General features: G+C 48.3%; 1 protein-coding gene across 1 annotated transcript in view; it reads left to right on the plus strand.

Moving 5' to 3' along the window:
• Window positions 1-19,586, plus strand: part of PAPPA (pappalysin 1) — a 223,080-nt gene that overhangs the window by 88,726 nt on the left and 114,768 nt on the right. Inside the window, exon 7 of the mRNA XM_064171661.1 lies at window positions 4,786-5,293. Coding sequence (XP_064027731.1) covers window positions 4,786-5,293 — 508 coding nt within the window. The remainder of the gene's footprint in view (window positions 1-4,785; window positions 5,294-19,586) is intronic.

A 19,586-nucleotide genomic window follows, 5' to 3' on the forward strand; every position in this document is an offset into this window, starting at 1 on the left:
TGCAGGGTCCAGAACTCTAGGCTAAGATAATTTGTGACTCTTTCTCAGCCACTTGTACCCCTTGGTAGGGGTTGTGGGAGGGCACTGGAGATCAGACAGTTCGGATTTACTCTTTACCTTCAGTGTAGAGCAAGAGAACTCTATCCTGTCTGGATCCCCACCAGCAACACCAGCTAGATAAACAAACCTTACAGCACCTCCACAGCTTGGTCAAAGGGGGGTTTTATATCCAAAAGGTGATTTTGGCTCAAAGCTAAGTAAGTACCTTTGCTTACTGTGCAGTATATGCATGTATCAGTCAGTTCCTACTGCCTGGCTCACTGTTGATTAAGAGCAGTGTGAGAACACAATAATATGTTTTGCTGCCTTAGGCTGCCCCAGTGCCCTTCCTTTCTAGGTGGCCATTATTTCACTGGGGATTGATTAATTCTGTTTTGACAAGTGCAATTGTCTCACCTGAACATTAGAGTCCCACTGGATGGTTCCTTTCTCTTGACCACCTAGGACATGTGGCAGATGAGTTGTAGCTGTGACAGCAGCTGCATCCCAAATGGCCTTGTACAGAATCCCAGAATCCCATCATGGTGGGGTTTGGAAAGGAGCTCTGGGAATCGTCTAAATCAGGTTCACCTAGAGCATGTTGCACAGAGTTGTGTCCAGGTGAGTGTGTCTGGTGTCACCTGTGCATACCAGTGTGCCAAGTCTCTGCCTGTGTGCCAGGTTCACAGAGGGACATCTATGCCAGCCACTTCACTTGAGAGCATGATAAAGGCTTGTACTGACACAAGCATCATAGAATCATAGAATGGGTTAGGTTGGAAGAGACCTCAAAGGTCATCCAGTTCCAACCCCCCTGACATATGCAGAGACACCTCCCACTAGAACAGGTCACTCAAGGCCTCATCCAACCTGCCCTTGAGCACCTCCAGGGAGGGAGCAGCCACAACCTCCCTGGGTAACCTGTACCAGTGTCTCACCATCCTCACTGGAAAGACCTTCCTAACATCCAGTTTAAATCTCTCCTCTGCCAGTTTAAAACCATTCCTCCTCATTCTGTCATTACAAAACCTTGTCAATAGTCCCTCCCCAGCCCTGTTGTAGCCCCCTTCAGATACTGGAAGGCCACTCCAAGGTCTCCTTGAAGCCTTCCCATCGCCAGGCTGCAGAGCCTGTGACCAGCATTTGAGGGTAGGCTCTCTCCCAGCCTAGCATCCCTGCTCTCTAACCAGGAGATGACATTTGGGTTATTCCCACAAACATTCACATTTTGTAGATTCACAACAGCCTTTTGGTTGGAAAAGACCTTTAAGATCATTGAGCCCAACCATTATCTAACTCTACCACATCTGTTGCTACAGCTTTGTTAACCATGTCCCTTGCTCTTAGGCAAGGCATAAGCTTGTGCAAGACTGTTCCATGAGCAGTCATATTGATGATGTCATAAGCCAAATGAATCTCAGAACCCAGATGCACAGGGGGAGAATAACTACTGCACCTCTTCTTTTTACATACAAATATTCTAATTTTCATAGTATTTCCTCATCTCTAGAAATCTGTTACATGGCAAAAGGTTTTCATTTTCTCCCACAGTTAAATGAATGGTTCTTGTGCAGGTCTTAGTGTTTGATGATATTTCAGGGTCTCTTTATCTCAACTTAATTGATGGTTTTAGTCTATGGATGATTACAGTCAGTCTTCCATTTTGGGGCTATGATCTGCATCACACTCCCTGGGGGCTGATGCAGGTTCTTGTAACTCCAGGGGTCACACCCTGATCTGCCAAAATGTGTGGGTTTAGTCACTATACAGAGGCTGTGAGCTGGCAGAGGTGAGTTTGCAGGAACCCACATGGAGATCACTTTTGATGGTAGCAGGCTGTGAGCCATTCATCAACTCCATTATTTCTGTCTTTGAGATGGCAGCAAAAAGATTCACAAAGCACTCTGAGATAGTCTGAATGCAGAAGAGGGCAACAAAGCTGGGGAAGGGCCTGGAGAACATATCTGCAGATGTACAACTCAAGGAGCTGGGGCTGTTTAGTTTGATAAAGAGGAGGCTAAGGGGAGCCCTTATCGCTGTCTACAGCTACCTGAAAGGAGGTTGTGAAGAGATTGGTGCTGGTCTCTTCTCAGAGGTAATCAGTGATAAAACGAGGGAATAGTCTCAAGCTGCCACTGGGTAGGTTTAGACTGGACATTAGGAAAAATATTTTCACAGTAAGAGTGATCAGGCATTGGAATCATAGAATCAACCAGTTTGGAAGAGACCTCCAAGAGAGCACCCAGCCCTGGCCAATCAACCAGACCATGGCACTAAGTGCCTCATCCAGGCTTTGCTTCAACACCTCCAGGGACAGTGACTCCACCACCTCCCTGGGCAGCCCATTCCAATGCCAATCACTCTCTCTGCCAACAACTTCCTCCTAACATCCAGCCTAGACCTCCCCTGGCACAACTTGAGGCTGTGTCCCCTTGTTCTGTTGGTGGCTGCCTGGCAGAAGAGCCCAACCCCACCTGGCTACAGCCTCCCTTCAGGTAGTTGTAGACAGTACTGAGGACTGCCCTGTACCTCCTCTTCTCCAGACTGCACACCCCCAGCTCAGCCTCTCCTCACAGGGCTGTGCTCCAGGCCCCTCACCAGCTTCGTTGCCCTTCTCTGGACACAAGGTGTGGCCTGAGCAGTGTTGAGTACAGGGGCAGAATAACCTTCCTTGTCCTACTGGCCACACTGTTTCTGATGCAGGCTCTCTTGGCTGCCTGAGCATACCGGTGGCTTAGGTTCAGCTACTCTCTTCCAGCACCCTCAGGTCCCTTTCTGCCTGGCCGCTCTCCAGCCACTCTGTCCCCAGCCTTTAGCACTGCTTGGGTTTGTTGTTATGGCCATAGTGTAAAACCCTGCACTTGGCCTTGTTAAATCTCATCCTATTGGCCTCTGCCCACCCATCCAGCCTGGCAAGGTCCCTCTGCAGAGCTCTCCTACCCTTCAGCAAATCCACACCTGCTCCTAGCTTGGTGTCATCCACAAACTTACTGATGATGGAACAAGCTGCCCAGGGAGGTGGTAGAGTCACCAATCCTGGATGCGTTTTAAAGTCATTTGGATGTGGTGCTTGGGGCTATGGTTTGGGGAGCACTTTGTAGAGTAGGGCTATGGGTTGGACTTGGTGATCCTGAGGGGCTTTGCCAGCATGAATGTTTCTGTGATTCTGTGATAGTCAGGTTAAAAGACCCCACCTTTACAGGGCTTCACTCAGGAGCTTGCTGTGAGCCTGTGAGAAAGGCATTGGCAGGCCCAGCCAAGCACAGGCGAAGGTCAGCAAGTGTTGTGAGATAATGTGAGTCCTGGGGGATGTTCACTGCTCAGTGATTACTCACAGCTCTTGTGAGCCTGCCAGGGGGGGAAAAGCCCTGAGCGTGTTAAATGGAACTCTGGCTTTCTTCAAAACATATATGGCTGCTGTGTGTTGTCTCCAGATGCTGAGCTTCATGGCATTCCTGCTGCTCTCTGGCATGCAAGGTGGAGAGGAGGGCCGTGGGTATGTGTGGGTGAGAGGGGAGTTGTGCATCTGCAGGCCGATGGTGCTGGCTGGTGGGAGAACTGCCCGAGATACCGGCAGATCAATCCTGCGTCTGCCTTCATTTGGTATGGACAGGAGAATTCCCTGTGCTGCTTATCCTTGACAGAAGAGGCACATTTCTAACACTTCATTGGATCACAGACAATAAGAATAACCTTCACACATTGCCCTTTTCTCTTCGAATTAGCAGTGATGTCCTGTTTGTCCGTGTCTGCCCCGCGCTTTATCTTGCTTGCTTTCTCAGTTACAAACAACTAAGCTCTCCTTGGTTTTTTTTCACCCTCTCTCTTCTCCATTCCTTTCCTCTCATTACTTTTCTTTATCTTTTCCCTGTCTTCTTTTCTGCATTTTGCCTGCTGCCTGTCCTGCTCGCTCCTCTTTCTTGTGATTTTTTGGGAAGAAGAGGGAATTTATGGCTCTCACTGGATTCTGTTACCAACTGTTCCACCCATCTGACCTCTCTGGATCTTGCAGATCCAGACTCCGTGCCAAATTGTAATGTTACCATAGTATTTGGGAGCCCAGCAAGCATTGTGGCTTTCATTAGTTTTTAGCAATACCTCCCATGTAGCTGAACGTAGCCAACGGCCAGAAATGTAAGAGTACAAGTGCCTGTTGTTCCACCGCAGCAAGCGCAGAGACAGTCCACACCTTAGCTTCATGTGCCTCCAAGAAAAAGGGGTCTTGCACAACGTGCTGGGTTAGCCTGTGAATGGCACTAGAGTGCCTCCACAGCACAGTGCAACAGCTCCTTGGGATCAACAAAAGCTCTTTTCTTGTCTTTGTTGAGGAGAAAAAGGTTGTGGTTTAGAGTGAGAGGCAAGGGAATAAGTAAGGGCATGGGGGTGAAGTGATGGCAAAGTGACTCTGTTTGTCAGGTAAAGTACCCGGTGGAAATGCTGGGAAATATCATTGTTTGGCTCAGGGGAAGGCAGCAGAAATTGGAAATTCAGGATCAGACACGCTGGCACAGTGTGTGCTGTGTGGTGTTCAGCCCAGCTGGGTTTGCATCCCTCACCCAGCCAGGAGACGCTGGCATTCCATTCCTTCTCTCCGTGCCGGCCATGCCTCTTCTGCTCCAGTACACAATTAGTTTCCTGGACAGATATGTTCCCATGCCACCAGCTTGTATTTCAAGACTGATGCCAGTGCTGACCCATCTTCTAACTTCTTTTGTGCTCTCTCTTTGCTTCCTTGTTTCCTTCCAGGGCACCCTGATGTTGAGCAGCCTTGTAAATCCAGCGTCAGAACATGGAGTCCCAACTCTGCAGTCAACCAACACACAGTGCCCCCAGCCTGCCCTGAGCCTCAGGGGTGCTACCTGCAGCTGGAGTTCCTTTACCCCCTGACTCCAGAGTCCCTCACAGTCTGGGTGACATTTGTTTCCCCAGACTGGGACTCCAGCGGAGCGGTGAATGACATCAAGCTGCTCACCGTCAGCGGGAAGAACATTTCCCTTGGGCCGCAGAACGTCTTCTGTGACATCCCACTGACCATAAAACTGGATGCAGGACGAGTTGGGGAGGAGGTGTATGGGATCCAGATCTACACTCTGGATGAGCACCTGGAAATCGACGCTGCCATGCTGAGCTCTGTGCCCCATAGCACCTTGTGCGCGGACTGCAAACCCATCCAGTACAAAGTGGTTCGGGACCCTCCTTTCCAGTCCGGATCTGCAGTTGTCATCTCCAACCTCAGCAGGAGATTTGTCGACATGTAAGTACTGCTTCCAGACAGCTGAATAGGCCTGGGCAGAGCAAAACAGAAAACTGCTCCTCCCAACTTGCTAATGTCCAGCATCACAACTGGTTGCTGGGGTGTTGTATCCTGGAGATGGGGGGTGGTGGGGGTAGTGGTGGAAGAGAAGGAATTTGGAGTGCTCCACAACATGGGATTTGGGAGCAGATAGACATGCCAAGTATCACCCAAAGAGGATGTTCTCAGGGATGTATTTTGGGATGTTCTCACAGGAGCACCGTGCCCAGCCTGAGATTTCATGGGTAGTTGCGGACAGATTTTCGGGCTCCTTGTGCAGAGAGGTGAAATAAATTCAGGCTTTGCTTAATCAGAAAGGATGTTGCAAACTACCTGAGCTCTGAGGTAGCTGGGGCTCTTGAGCTTGGAGAAGAGGAGACTGAGAGGTGACCTCATCAATGGTTATAAAGATGTGCAGGGTGAGTGCCAGGAGGCTGGAGTCAGGCTCTGCTGGGTGATGCCTGATGACAGCACAAGGGCCAATGGGTGGAAGCTGAGGCATAGGAAGTTTCATGTAAACATGAGGAGGATTTTTTTTCCCTGTGAGGGTGACAGAACCCTGGAACAGGCTGCCCAGGAGTATTGTGGAGTCTCCCTCTCTGGAGATACCCAAAACCTGCCTGGAAGTGTTTCAGTGTGATCTGGTTTAGGTGATCCTGCTGTGGCAGGGAGGTTGGACTGGATGAGCTTTGTAGGTCCCTTCCAGCCCCTGGCACTCTCTGATTCTGTGATAATTATTTAAGATAACCTAAATGAGGACCTCTGGAGTAATATGATCATCATTTCTTTAGAACTCTTTTGAAAGTAATATTTTGATGGAGAAGGAGAGAGCATGGCTCTCAGTGCTGGAGCGCCAATTAGGTGCTAGAGGAAGGATGCAAAAACACACTTGGAAGGATGCAAAAATGCATAAGGAAGGATGCAACAACACACTTGGAAAGATGCAAAAATACACTTGGAAAGATGCAAAAATACACTTGGAAGGGTGCAAAAACACACTTGGAAAGATACTAAAACACACTTGGAAAGATGCAAAAACACACTTGGAAGGATGCAAAAATACACTTGCACGTTTAGGTGTATAAAAGTATTTCAGGTGCTTTCATTTTCTGCTTTCACATGTCAGTAAACCAAATTGTGTTGGAGTGAGATTGTTCTGCTGTAGCAAACATGCCAAATGCACTGGTTTGTTGTAGGGACTGAGCTCCATCCCATATGCAGCTGTGTTCATCTACTCAAGGAATGCAAGATTGTTGAGGGGAGTCCAACGTCAAAATATTTAGTGATTTCAAGGAGCTGCATGATCTACCCAAAGGCATTCTGCAGCAGCAAGAAAAACATCTTTTGCATAACACGATTCCCTGGAAGTGATTCACTCATCTGTGGGAACAACATGGGAGCTCTTTTGAAAAATGAGCACCAGATAAAAGGAAACCTGCTAAGAAAACTGCACTCTAATTTAGAAAAGCTGATCTAATTAGTAGAGCTAATACCAAGGAAGCATAGATCATTATGGCCTTCTACAGCATATTTAAATATAATAAAAATGATTAATTAACAATTCAGTGATTATGAGCTACCATCCCTTTCATGGCCCAATTATCTAGCTCAGAAGATGCAAATGGGCCCTGTGGGTTGAAAAATTCAAGGTAACTAACAACAGCTATTATAAAAACAAGACCTGGGACATTGGTTGATGTTACTCATGTGCTGAAAGTTAAGCATGTGCCTAAGTGCTTTCTTGGGCTGTAGCCTCGTTCCAACAATTGCTGGCACTTACCTTGAGGTGAATATTGGCATATGGAAAACATGGGAAAGGGTGAATTTTCCCATGGTTTTGCTGTGAAAGCATCTTTGCCTGAAACCTGGCCCACTCTGCTTGGAAAATGGGACTGGTTTGCTTTGAAATACTTGCATACCTTAGCACAAGTTCCCACAGAAACAGGTCCAGTTTTGAGCTCATAGCAGAATGTGAAAAGAAAGAGCAAAGCCCAAAACACAGCTTGCACTCTGAGTTCTGTTCCCTTGTCTTCTCTTGTGATTTCCTGGGTCTCTGCTAGTTTCTAGCTAAGTGAAGTGAAAGGGTGGCTGGTAATTAGATCTGTAGCCTGGCATTAGTGACAGCTTTCTGTGCATCACTGAATAAGCAACATGGGGTAGCATTACTGTACCTGTCTGTACAGCTCATCTGGTATGTAGCCAGCTAAGAATCAGACAGGAAATTTACAGTAGTTTTTCTGGGTTCTACCTGTGACCAGTGGACAGAAATGAATGCTCCTGGAGGCTTACACAGCTCACCTAGCTCTGCCCTCCCACCTTGCTGGCCTTAGGTTGACTCTGTCTTTCCAGGGGCTGCCAGTGAGCTGTGATGAGACACTTGGAAAGCTGAAATGAAGTTTTAGTCGCTGAGGGAGAAGTCAAAGAAACAGATTTGTTTGAGCACTGTTGTTGGTTTTGAGTCAAGACCTGTGCATGCATTTGAAACGTTGAAAAGTGACTTTTTCTCCTCATAGCATATGTGCACAGCACTGCTCCGTTGCCCCTGATGATGGGGGGGGCAGGCAGGTTTGCAGGCTGATGTTGGATGCCCAAGCTGCTCTTGTCCCACACCTTGAGACACCTCCAATGTGCTGAAATTCTTATGGGATTGTGGTTATATGGTAGAGGCAAATGCAAGATGAATTTCCCAGTAGCATCTTGTGCAAAGTCTAACCACAGTAGTAGAATCATAGAATGGTCTGAGTTGGAAAGGACTTTTAAAGGTCATCTAGTCCAACTATCCTGCAGTCAGCAGAGGCATTCTCAACTAGACCAGGTTGCCCAGAGCCCTGTCAAGGCTCACTTTGAATGTCTTTAGGGATGAGGCCCCAGCCACCTCCCTGGGCAACCTGTTCTGGTGTTCTAATACTCTGTAAGCAGGCAGGAGAGATGCTGGAGTGTGTCCTGAGAAGGGCAATGACTTTGGTGAGGGGTTTGGGACACAGCCCTGTGAGGAGAGGCTGAGGGAGCTGGGGGTGTGCAGCCTGGAGAAGAGGAGGCTCAGGGCAGACCTCATTGCTGTCTACAACTCACTGAAGGGAGGCTGTAGACAGGTGGGATTGGGCTCTTCTGCCAGGCAGCTCTTCTGCCACCCAGTAACAGAACAAGAGGACACAGTCTCAAGTTGTGCCAGGGGAGGTCTAGGCTGGGTGTTAGGAGGAAGTTGTTGGCAGAGAGAGTGATTGGCATTGGAATGGGCTCCCCAGGGAGGTGGTGGAGTCTCTGTCTATGGAGGTGTTCAAGAAAAGCTTGCTTGGGGCACTTAGTGCCATGGTCTGGTTGATTGGCCAGGGCTGGGTGCTAGGTTGGACTGGCTGAGCTTGGAGATCTCTTCCAACCTGGTTGATTCTATGATTCTATGAATTCAGGAACAGAGGTGTTGGACTGTGCTGCTATGTGTCTGTATGTGTAGGGCTGTGCTCCTCTGTCTGTATGTGTAGAGCTAAATGCAGTTTCTCTTGACCTCTTCTCATCTGGCTGTTTGTCTCACTCTGTGCAGCTGGCATTCAGCATATCAGCACAACCAGGCTTTGCAGCCCCTTTATCTCCCTGTCAGCCCCAAGCCAGTTAACCCTTCCTTTGTGTTTTTGCACCTTTTCCATCCTCAATAAAATGACACCCCCAGAAATTCTGCGGAGGGTTATTTTGAAGGCAGTCACATCTCTGTACCCTTGCCTTCTCTGACCTTGATCTTCACTTTCTCTTTTTCTCCCAAAGAAAATATTTGCTTGCACTGTTATCTGTGAGCAGGATCCTTTTCCCAGGTGTGGTGATGCTGAAAGAAACATTAATTTCTTCTGCCTTTTTCCTGTCAAAGAGAGGGAAGTTCCCTTTAAGCTGAGAGGAGAGACAGCCTTTAATGGATAGCCCTTGCCTAGTCAGCACTGGGTGCTCCTCAGAGGAGAGTAAATAAGTAGAGCAGTGGAAACCTTTTATTAAGAAATGCAAAATAATGGCAGACCTCTGCTCTCAAGCTACATTTTAATCTCAGCTCTTGGCTGAAGCTGAGCCTAACAAACATTTCTAAGGGACAAGACCTTATACTTGGACCTCATGGAAACCAGGCAAGCACACTCAATTCCACTGAGCATGATCAGCCAGAGCTGCTGGTATCTGTGATACAAAATGAGAGTCAGAGCCTAGGAAGAGAGCAGAAAGCTACATAAATCAGTGGGGGAATAAAGGGAAAAAAGAAAGAGGTCAGGGCAGGTGCAGCAGCAGAACTGCTGAGTCTTCACACTGCAGGGAGTGATAAGGAAGGAGCCTCATCTGCAACTCTCAAAGTCTCAGCTCACAGTTTAATCCAAAGTTTGGGTTGTGCTCCTATGAAGAGGGCTGTACCCTGGCCCTTGTCTAGAAAGGATGTGCAAGATAGTCACAGTGGTGAACATGGCAGTTGCTTTGCCCTGACTTTGCTCTTACTGCAGCACTTCGGTGCTCACACCATTGCTGTTGGAAAGTCCCTGCTGCTCTTGCCTTTGCAGCCACTGGTGTTTCGAGAGCTTGGTGAGAAGTGAATGCCCACAGCGAGATGCCCTCCTGAGGATATACCAGGTACAGTTAGGTGCCAGTCCCCCTGGGACGGTCTGGGGTGAGCAGCCCCACGGCGCTCTCAGCAGCTGAGTGTGTGAGCGGTGAGCAGCTGGGTGTGCTGGCGAGGTCTGTGCTCTCCCCTCTGGCAGGCCATGCCGAGAGACACTGAGGTTAGTTTTGGAAAGTTGTCAGAATAACTGGAAAAGTTTCTAAGAATTGGAACTTTTCCCAACTTTTCTGCCACAGACTTTGTAGGAAACCTCAAAACGTGGTGGATGGCGATGGATTGAGTCGTCTGTGGTATTAACCTGTAGGCTTTTTCAAGACAAAGGCACTGACTGAAATAGCCTTAGAAAGAATCCCAGCATGAAGCCAGTGTGAGTTTTGGGTTTGCAGAGTTGGACATCACTGAGAAGCAAGTATGTGGTGCTGTGAAATACACAGCTGAGCCATTCCTGCACTGACCAGAGCTTTAGTACTTAGGTGATGTGTAGAGATACTGATTCCATACTTGAAAAGAAAGAGAAAAGAAAAGACTGAGAATGAAACTTACATTTTCTCATACAGAGAATATGTATTTCTACTCAGGTTTGGCTATTTTGCAGCTGTGTTCTATGGCTGTTCCTTTTCTGTTTTCTTTTGCTCAGTTGGAGGGGATCAGTTGTCACCTATCTACAGTTGTCTAAGCAAACACAATATTTTTGAGTCTTTAGCTGGAGTCTGGAGCCCCACCAGTGCTAAGACTGTAAAGTCCATGCCGTTTACTGTGCTTGCACTCCACACCTCAGGTGGTGGAGTGCAGATCACAGAATCACAGAATTAGCCAGGTTGGAAAAGGCCTCTAGGATCATCGAGTCCAGCCTATCACCTAACCCTTCTAATCAGCTAAGTGCCTCATGCAGCCTCCTCTTAAACACCTCCAGTGATGGCGACTCCACCACCTCCCTGGGCAGCCCATTCCAATGCCAATCACTCTCTCTGTGAAAGAACTTCTTCCTAGCATCATAGAATCATAGAATCATAGAATCAACCAGGTTGGAATAGACCTCCAAGATCATCCAGTCCAACCTATCACCCTGCCCTATCCAATCAACTAGACCATGGCACTAAGTGCCTCATCCAGTCTTTTCTTGAAGACCCCCAGGGATGGTGCCTCCACCACCTCCCTGGGCAGCCCATTCCAATGGGAAATCACTTGCCAGCCTAAACCTGCCCTGGTGCAGTTTGAGACTGTGCCCTCTTGTTCTGATCTCACCAGAGCTTCCTGGAGTGATGGCAGCATGACAGAGAAGTTGCCATTATCATGACTGCAGGTAGTTAGAGGGCTGCTGTGGTGTCAGTTGTGGGTTCTTAGAGTTTCGTGTCCTCCAGCACTGTACTTTACCCAAAAGAAGTGTTTGTTACTGATGTGTTTGCCATTTGTTATTGGTATCCAGTTGGAGGGCAGTGTGTGTGACTTACCAGACACTCCAGATTGAATATCACTGGTGGGGTTTGGAAGGGACCTCTGGAGATCATCCAGTCTACCCCACCATGCTAGAGCAGCATTGCCCGCAGCAGGCTGCCCAGGATCACAATATCCAGCTGGTTTGGAATCTCCTCTGGGAAGGAAACTCCACAGCATCTCTGGGCAACCTGCTTCAGGGTTCCAGCACCTCACAGGAAAGAATTCTTTCTGGATGTAGCTGAAGGAGATGGAAATCAGGTCTGAGTCTGACTAAGTGTGAAAAACTTGGTGGATTCCTACAAATATGAAGAAGCAGAGGGGATGGACAGTTGGCAGTGCAATAAGTCATTCCAGATAATTTTTGGTGTGCCTTGTAGCCCCCCACCTGCTTAGGTAGGCTGTATTTGCATGAGACAGGCCCAGCCGAGCAGAGCACTGCAAAGCTTTGACTATCACAGTGGTGCTATGTAAACCTGAGTCTCTGCTGAATGCATCACTAAAATTTCATGGCAACATCTGTCCTTGTTATGGCATTCCTTCCTTCAGCTTGAAGATCTATTTCTCTATTTTCTGAAGATCTACCAGCCAGAGGAATGTATGATCTAAAGCAGCTGAAATGAATTGCCAGATCCATCTGTCGTGAGGATAATTAACACCACATTTCCACCCAAACAAGATACAGATCACTGGGTGGATGTTCTCCTGACACTAAGAGCCGAAGCCCATATTATCACCATCCTCTGCTCACCCCTCCTCTGCAGTTACCCTGCCAAACCTCTCTTGATATGCCAGGAAGTATCAGGGAGTATCTAGGAGAGGGCGGAAATGTTAAGAAAGCACTTTACATGCCCAGATTTATCTGCAAGAGCTGCTAGGTTGTCTGTGTGACATCAGCATGCTACACATCTGGATTCCCAACAGGCCTTAGAACTCTGTGTGGTATTCCAGATGTCCTTATCCATGAATACCTACCCAGTGCCCTGGAAATGCCTTGCCTTGATGCGTGCAAGGACTTCACGTGCTCTTTTTGTACATGCATCCATTCTGCTGATGGTCCACAGGCATTTCTACGTTATAGCTCCTTTCTTCTCTACATCTACTGAGCCTAGTCACCAGTTCTGTGTTGTCTGTAGGTACTTGGACTTTAGGAGTTAAATCATAGAGTGGTTGGAAGGGACCTCAATGATCATCTGGTTCCAACCCCCTGCCATAGGCAGGGACACCTCCCACTAGAACAGGTCATTCAAGGCCTCATCCACCCTGGCCTTGAACACCTCCAGGGAAGGAGCAGCCAAAACCTCCCTGGGCAACCTGTTCCATTTCTTTATTTGCAGGAGATGTTTGCTAGTTAACCTCAAAGTGATACCTGAAAGACATTTCCATTTGAATCTCTCTTTCAGTCCAGCTTATTTCAGCTACTAGAAGTGCAGAATAGTGTCATCTCTTGTTGAGCCCAAAGTGTTTGATGCCTGATCTCACACCTTGCAGCACCATTAAAAGCATCAATTTTATAGTCTGCATCCAGGAGGTTTCTTTCCCATGATTACATAATTCTGCATATTATTTCTCTCCTGTAATATATTACAGATCCCTATCTGCAAGTTTACAGCTCATCTGCAGTGTGAATGCTTTTACCAAGCTTCAACATGAGCAGATTTTCCCTTATTCATACTTTCTTGCTCGTTCCTGAGAGCTTCCCTATCATTAGGTTGCAGAACTGAACAGGCAAAGCTATTTTGAGCTTTCCCAAGAAGCAAGCACCAAACGCCCTTGTGTCCCAGCAGATTTTTCTTGCCTCTATAACTTCCAGTTTCAAGTAGAGTGCTACACTCCTAGTTCTTGTTTAGTTCTTCATCCAGAGTTCTTGCATTAAGGATGTTTTGAGTTGTTCCTCTCTGACCTTAGTTTCCAAGGTGGATCACTGCCATGTGGTCACTGTCCAAAAACCTCCGTGTGTCAGTGAAGAGCTTCGAGTGTGTCAGAGCTGCCTGTGGTCAGTCTTGGCAATGCTGTGAAGTCTACTGTTGAACTGGTATAGGACAGTGTAGCAGTCCTGGAACTCAGTGAAGGTTCTGGGATTCTGCTAGAAATCATTGTCCATCTTCATGCCTCGCTGAGCCTTCTCTAGCCTTGGCTGTGTTGTCAGCTTCTTCCTCACATAGCCAGTATTGAGTGCCCTGTTTCATAGAGTCATGGGATAGTTCGGGTTGGAAAGGACCTTTAAACATCATCTAGTCCAACCCTCCTGGGGTCACAGGGGCATCTGCAGCTAGAGCAGATTGCTCAGAGCCTCAGACAACCTGACCTGGAACAGCTCCAGGGATGGGGCAGCTCTCACCTCTGTGGGCAATGTGGGCCAGCGTCTCACAACCCTCAGCATAAAAAAGCCTTTTCTCTAGTCTAACTCTCCCTCTTCCAGTTTAAACCCATCACCCCTTGTCCTGTCACAAGAGGCCCTGCAAAGCTGTCTGTCCCAGTCTTCCTTAGAGGCCCCTCTAAGTGTTAAAGGCTTCTGCTTAATTCTGGAAAATTCCCACAGAAAAAGAACCAAAACACAAAGGAAAATTGCCTGTCCCAGACCTTCCCTTCCAAAAATGGGAAACCAGTCATAGGCTCATCTGACCCTAACAGAGACACAGTGCTGGTGGAAAGCAGAGTCCTCCACCCAGCAGCATCTTCACCACCAACATCCCCTTCCTGAACAGCATAGCCTCATCTCTAACTTGCATGGCAGCAGTATCATGGGACTGGGCAAGGAGGCAGCAGGGATGGCTGATCCTGCTCCCTATGCCAGAAAGGGTCATGTGCACCTGCTCTGCACCAAGGGCTGGAGAAGCCAGAAAGAGCAAAACACTTCTTTTCCATCTCCTGTTCTGCATCTTTCCTTCACATACGTTGTGCTGCTGAGTAGCAAGGTGGCAGTTGTCACTATTTGTAGCTGCTGGTAGTGTGCTGAGTCTTCCACAGAGAAAACGTGGCAGGTGCCTTGTCTCAGAGAGCTCCCAGCTGTAGGTTGGAGGCTAGCAGTGTCCAGCTCTTGGGGACTCTATGGCTCCACTTGTCTGATGCGACTTGACAGCTGCAAGTCACCTTCTGATGGCTTCCCTGCTTCCTCTCTTTCTGCACTAGAGGAGCCAGGTGATGTCTGCAAAACAATGAAACCTGCTTCCTGGCCCCACACACAGAACAGATAGAGCAATTTTTTCCCCTTGCCACCCTCTGCCAAATTGCCTGAACCCTGCCCTGGAGAAGAGAAAGAACAATCTGGCAATCTGTGCCCATTCAGTAGGCAGCTTTTGTGCTAAGCTGGTGTGAAGGAGCTGTCGGTGCCAGCTGTAGTGATAGATTTGTGACTCTTCGCCGCTGCGGTTTCTTATGTAAGGCTGTAACTAAAGCTGGCACTCGACACACTCAGCAGCTCCTGTTCTGGCTCGGCTGCACATGATGCAACAGTAAGGTAGTAAGGGCAGGTCTAAACCTTTATACTTCTGTGCTCTGGAGACAAGGCAGCCCAGAGGAAGCTTTCAGCCTGTGTCTGTCTTTGAATCATAAAATCATAGAATGGTTTGGGTTGGAAGGGATCTTAATATCACAGTATCACAGTATCACACAGTATCACAGATCATCAAGTCCAACCCTTTACCACAGAGCTCAAGGCCAGACCATGGCACCAAGTGCCACGTCCAATCCTGCCTTGAACAGCTCCAGGGACGGCGACTCCACCACCTCCCCGGGCAGCCCATTCCAGTGTCCAATGACTCTCTCAGGGAAGAACTTTCTCCTCACCTCCAGCCTAAATCTCCCCTGGCGCAGCTTGAGGCTGTGTCCTCTCGTTCTGGTGCTGGCCACCTGAGAGAAGAGAGCAACCTCCTCCTGGCTACAACCTCCCCTCAGGTAGTTGTAGACAGCAATAAGGTCTGCCCTGAGCCTCCTCTTCTCAATGTCCCTTCTAATATCAACTAGTTCCAATGCCCCCACCCTGAAGGGAACACCTTCCACTAGCACAGGTTGCTCAGGGCCTCATCCAACCTGGCCTTGAACACTTCCAGGGAGGGAGCATCCACAACCTCCCTGGGCAACCTGTTCCAGTGTCTCACCACTCTCACTGTAAAGGATTTCTTCCTAATATCCAGTCTAAAACTGCCCTCCTTAAGCTTCAATCCATGCCCCTCGTTCTGTCACTATAAGCCCTTCTAAACAGTTCCTCCTCACCTTGCTTGTAAGCCTTCTTCGGGTACTGGAAGGTTTCTATATGGTCTCCTGGAGGTTTCTCTTCTCCAGGCTGAACAACCCCAACTCTTTCAGCTTGTCCTCACAGGGGAGGTGCTCCTGCCCTCTGATCATTGCCATGGCCTCTTCTGAAAACACTCCAGAAGTTTGATGTCCTCCTTGTGTTGGGGACACCAGGACTGCATGCAGTACTGCAGGTGAAGTCTCATGAGGGCAGAGTAGAGGGGCAGAATCACCTCTCTTGTCCTGCTGGTCACACTGCTTTTGGTGCTGCCCAGGATATGATTTGCCTTCTGGGCTGCAAGTGCACATTGCCAGCTCATGTTGAGTTTTTCATCAACTGGCATGAAAAGGGTGGATTGATCTGAATGACCCCCAGCTGCCTCTCAAAGAAATGGCCTAACAGCATGAGGAGAGCCAGAAAAGAAGGACTGTTTCATTTGGGGAGGGATGCTCTGCTTGGGGATTGTCCCTGCCAGCTCTGCTTCAGCCAGGGACTCCTCCCCAAAGTCTGCTGTTACATTGGATTCACAGCTCCAGTGTACCTCCTGGGCTATACATGGGGGTTGGAGAGGGATCAGATGTGCAGAATGAGACTTAACCATATGAAAGGATGCCTGGAAAAGAAAAGTGAACATTAGCAGCTGTTCCATTATTACCCAAATAGATACTATTAGAAATTGATATATTTAATCACTCCCAGCCAAGACAGAATTTGAACTCACGACCTAGATGTAGTAGCAGAGTTTTCAGCTGCAGGAAAAAAAGAATGAAGGTCAAACAGGACTTTTCCTGCTGGGCAAAATAATTTATTGCAGGTGAAACAGTCTCAGATGTGTGGTAAATTAGGGCTGTGCATTATCTCATGGACACTAATTTCTCTCTGATGTTTGCCTTCTTGTGTGCATCTTTATTTTGGGCTCTAAATAAGATAAGAAGCAGCAGAAATCTCCCAGGAATAAGAAATGTATTTTCTTTGCTCGATTGAGGAAAGAAATATTGGACAGACATGTGTTATGCAACAACTTAAAAATAACTCCCTTGTAAAACTTGGAGTGAGCCTCAAATACCGCAGAAGAGGCAGAAATGTGTTACCTGCCTTTTCACCAGCAGTGTCAGCCAGTACAGCTCTTTTTGCAGCTACTTGCACTGAACTATTGGCCTGATCATTTCCTGGGCATTTTATGTGAATACATTTTTCTAGGAAATAAATTCCAAGTCTCAGTTCAGTTTGGAGCTACACTCAAACAGGCGTGGGTTTGAAATCCATGCTGCAGCAAGACTGAAATATCCACTCTCTCCTTAATACCTTGCTGGGTACAATGACAAACAAGACAGAAGCCTTTTAGGGGTCTCATTGCGTGGTGTGCAGTGCAGTGAGCTCATGTGAGTCTAAGGCACCCGTGGTGTGCTTGCTTCACTCAGACCTGATCAGTCTAAGGCACCCATGGTGTGCTTGCTTCACTCGGACCTGATCAGTCTAAGGCACCCATGGTGTGCTTGCTTCACTTGGACCTGATCAGCCTAAGGCACCCATGGTGTGCTGTCTTCACTCAGACCTGATCAGTCTAAGGCACCCATGGTGTGCTGGCTTCACTCGGACCTGATCAGTCTAAGGCACCCATGGTGTGCTTGCTTCACTCGGACCTGATCAGCCTAAGGCACCCATGTTGTGCTGTCTTCACTTGGACCTGATCAGCCTAAGGCACCCATGTTGTGCTGTCTTCACTCAGACCTGATCAGTCTAAGGCACCCATGGTGTGCTTGCTTCACTTGGACCTGATCAGTCTAAGGCACCCCTGGTGTGCTTGCTTCACTCAGCCCTGATCAGTCTAAGGCACCCATGTTGTGCTGTCTTCACTTGGACCTGATCAGCCTAAGGCACCCATGTTGTGCTGTCTTCACTTGGACCTGATCAGCCTAAGGCACCCATGTTGTGCTGTCTTCACTCAGACCTGATCAGTCTAAGGCACCCATGGTGTGCTTGCTTCACTTGGACCTGATCAGTCTAAGGCACCCATGGTGTGCTGTCTTCACTCAGACCTGATCAGTCTAAGGCACCCATGGTGTGCTGTCTTCACTCAGACCTGATCAGCCTAAGGCACCCATGGTGTGCTGGCTTCACTCGGACCTGATCAGCCTAAGGCACCCATGGTGTGCTTGCTTCACTCGGACCTGATCAGTCTAAGGCACCCATGGTGTGCTGTCTTCACTCAGACCTGATCAGCCTAAGGCACCCGTGGTGTGCTTGCTTCACTCAGACCTGATCAGTCTAAGGCACCCATGGTATGCTTGCTTCACTCAGCCCTGATCAGTCTAAGGCACCCATGGTGTGCTTGCTTCACTCAGCCCTGATCAGTCTAAGGCACCCATGGTGTGCTTGCTTCACTTGGACCTGATCAGTCTAAGGCACCCATGGTGTGCTGGCTTCACTTGGACCTGATCAGTCTAAGGCACCCATGGTGTGCTTGCTTCACTTGGACCTGATCAGTCTAAGGCACCCATGGTGTGCTTGCTTCACTCAGCCCTGATCAGTCTAAGGCACCCATGGTGTGCTGGCTTCACTTGGACCTGATCAGTCTAAGGCACCCATGGTGTGCTTGCTTCACTTGGACCTGATCAGTCTAAGGCACCCATGGTGTGCTTGCTTCACTTGGACCTGATCAGTCTAAGGCACCCATGGTGTGCTTGCTTCACTCAGCCCTGATCAGTCTAAGGCACCCATGGTGTGCTGGCTTCACTTGGACCTGATCAGTCTAAGGCACCCATGGTGTGCTGGCTTCACTCGGACCTGATCAGTCTAAGGCACCCATGGTGTGCTGGCTTCACTCAGACCTGATCAGTCTAAGGCACCCATGGTGTGCTGGCTTCACTCAGCTCTGATCTTAATCTTTCTGCCCAGTATTGTCTTAAATGTACAGTGAGATTGGGCATCCTATTGTTAGTTACCTCTTCTCCCAAGTACCTAGTGACAGAACTAGAGCTAATGGCCTCAGACTGTGCCAGGGAAGGTTTAGGTTGGATATTAAGAAGGATTTCTCTACTAAAAGAGTGGTCAGGTACTGGAACAGGCTGCCCAGGGAGGTGGTGGAGCCACCATCCCTGAAGGTGTTTAAAAAATGAGTAGATATGGCACCCTGGGACTCGGTCTAGTGGTCATGGATGGACTTGATGAGCTTTGAGTTCTTTTCCAACCTTAATGATCCTATGATCTCCATGCTGATGCCCCAGTTCCAGCATTTTCCTGGAGCTTTTTGCGTTAGGAAGGGGTAAGGTGGAAATAAAGCTCATTTTTCTCTGCTAATTGTACCCTAGAGAGGGTGCCTGGAATTGGAGACCACTCATTATCAGCCACTACTAAAAATCCTGTCCTTGAGAGCTGAGGGCAGTAAACCAGATCATTCATTCACAGATTATTTTTTGTTTAATGTAAGACCAGTTGCAGATGTAATGACAATAGAGGAAATTAGCTCATGATGGGATTTTAGAAAGAGGCTAGTGGAAGTATATTCAGTAATGTTCAGTTATTAAACCATTAAAGATCCCAGTGGAGACCAGCTAGGAGGATTTCTCATAATCTGATGTGGCTTAAGGCAAAACACAGAGCCCCTGAGGAGGGAAATGACAAAATGTTCCTTTGGAATAGTCACTTCATCTCCTCACCCAGCCCTCCATGCTCTGTTCTGTGGCCTGAGTGACATCACGTAGACCTCTCACACACATACACACATGTAGGTAGAGATTCGTCCCCTTCTCCTAAGGAGCAGCTCCCCAGGAGTGCTGTGGCCCCCATGCCCTTACCCTCTAAAGCAGAGTTTTGGATGGGAGGGATGGCAGAGGTGAAACCAGAGAAAGCTGCAAACATTGTGTTAACTTGGGGCCCGTTCTGAACCCTACTGAAAGTGCACATAATAACCTCCACTGCCTTCAGCAGCCTTTGGGTAGTGCCTGCTCTCATGGCTCTCTTTACCATTTTGGTGGGATTACATAGAAACAGGAGGGCAT

The sequence above is a fragment of the Pogoniulus pusillus genome, chromosome 35, assembly GCF_015220805.1.
Source record: "Pogoniulus pusillus isolate bPogPus1 chromosome 35, bPogPus1.pri, whole genome shotgun sequence".
Classification (NCBI taxonomy): Eukaryota; Metazoa; Chordata; class Aves; order Piciformes; family Lybiidae; genus Pogoniulus; species Pogoniulus pusillus.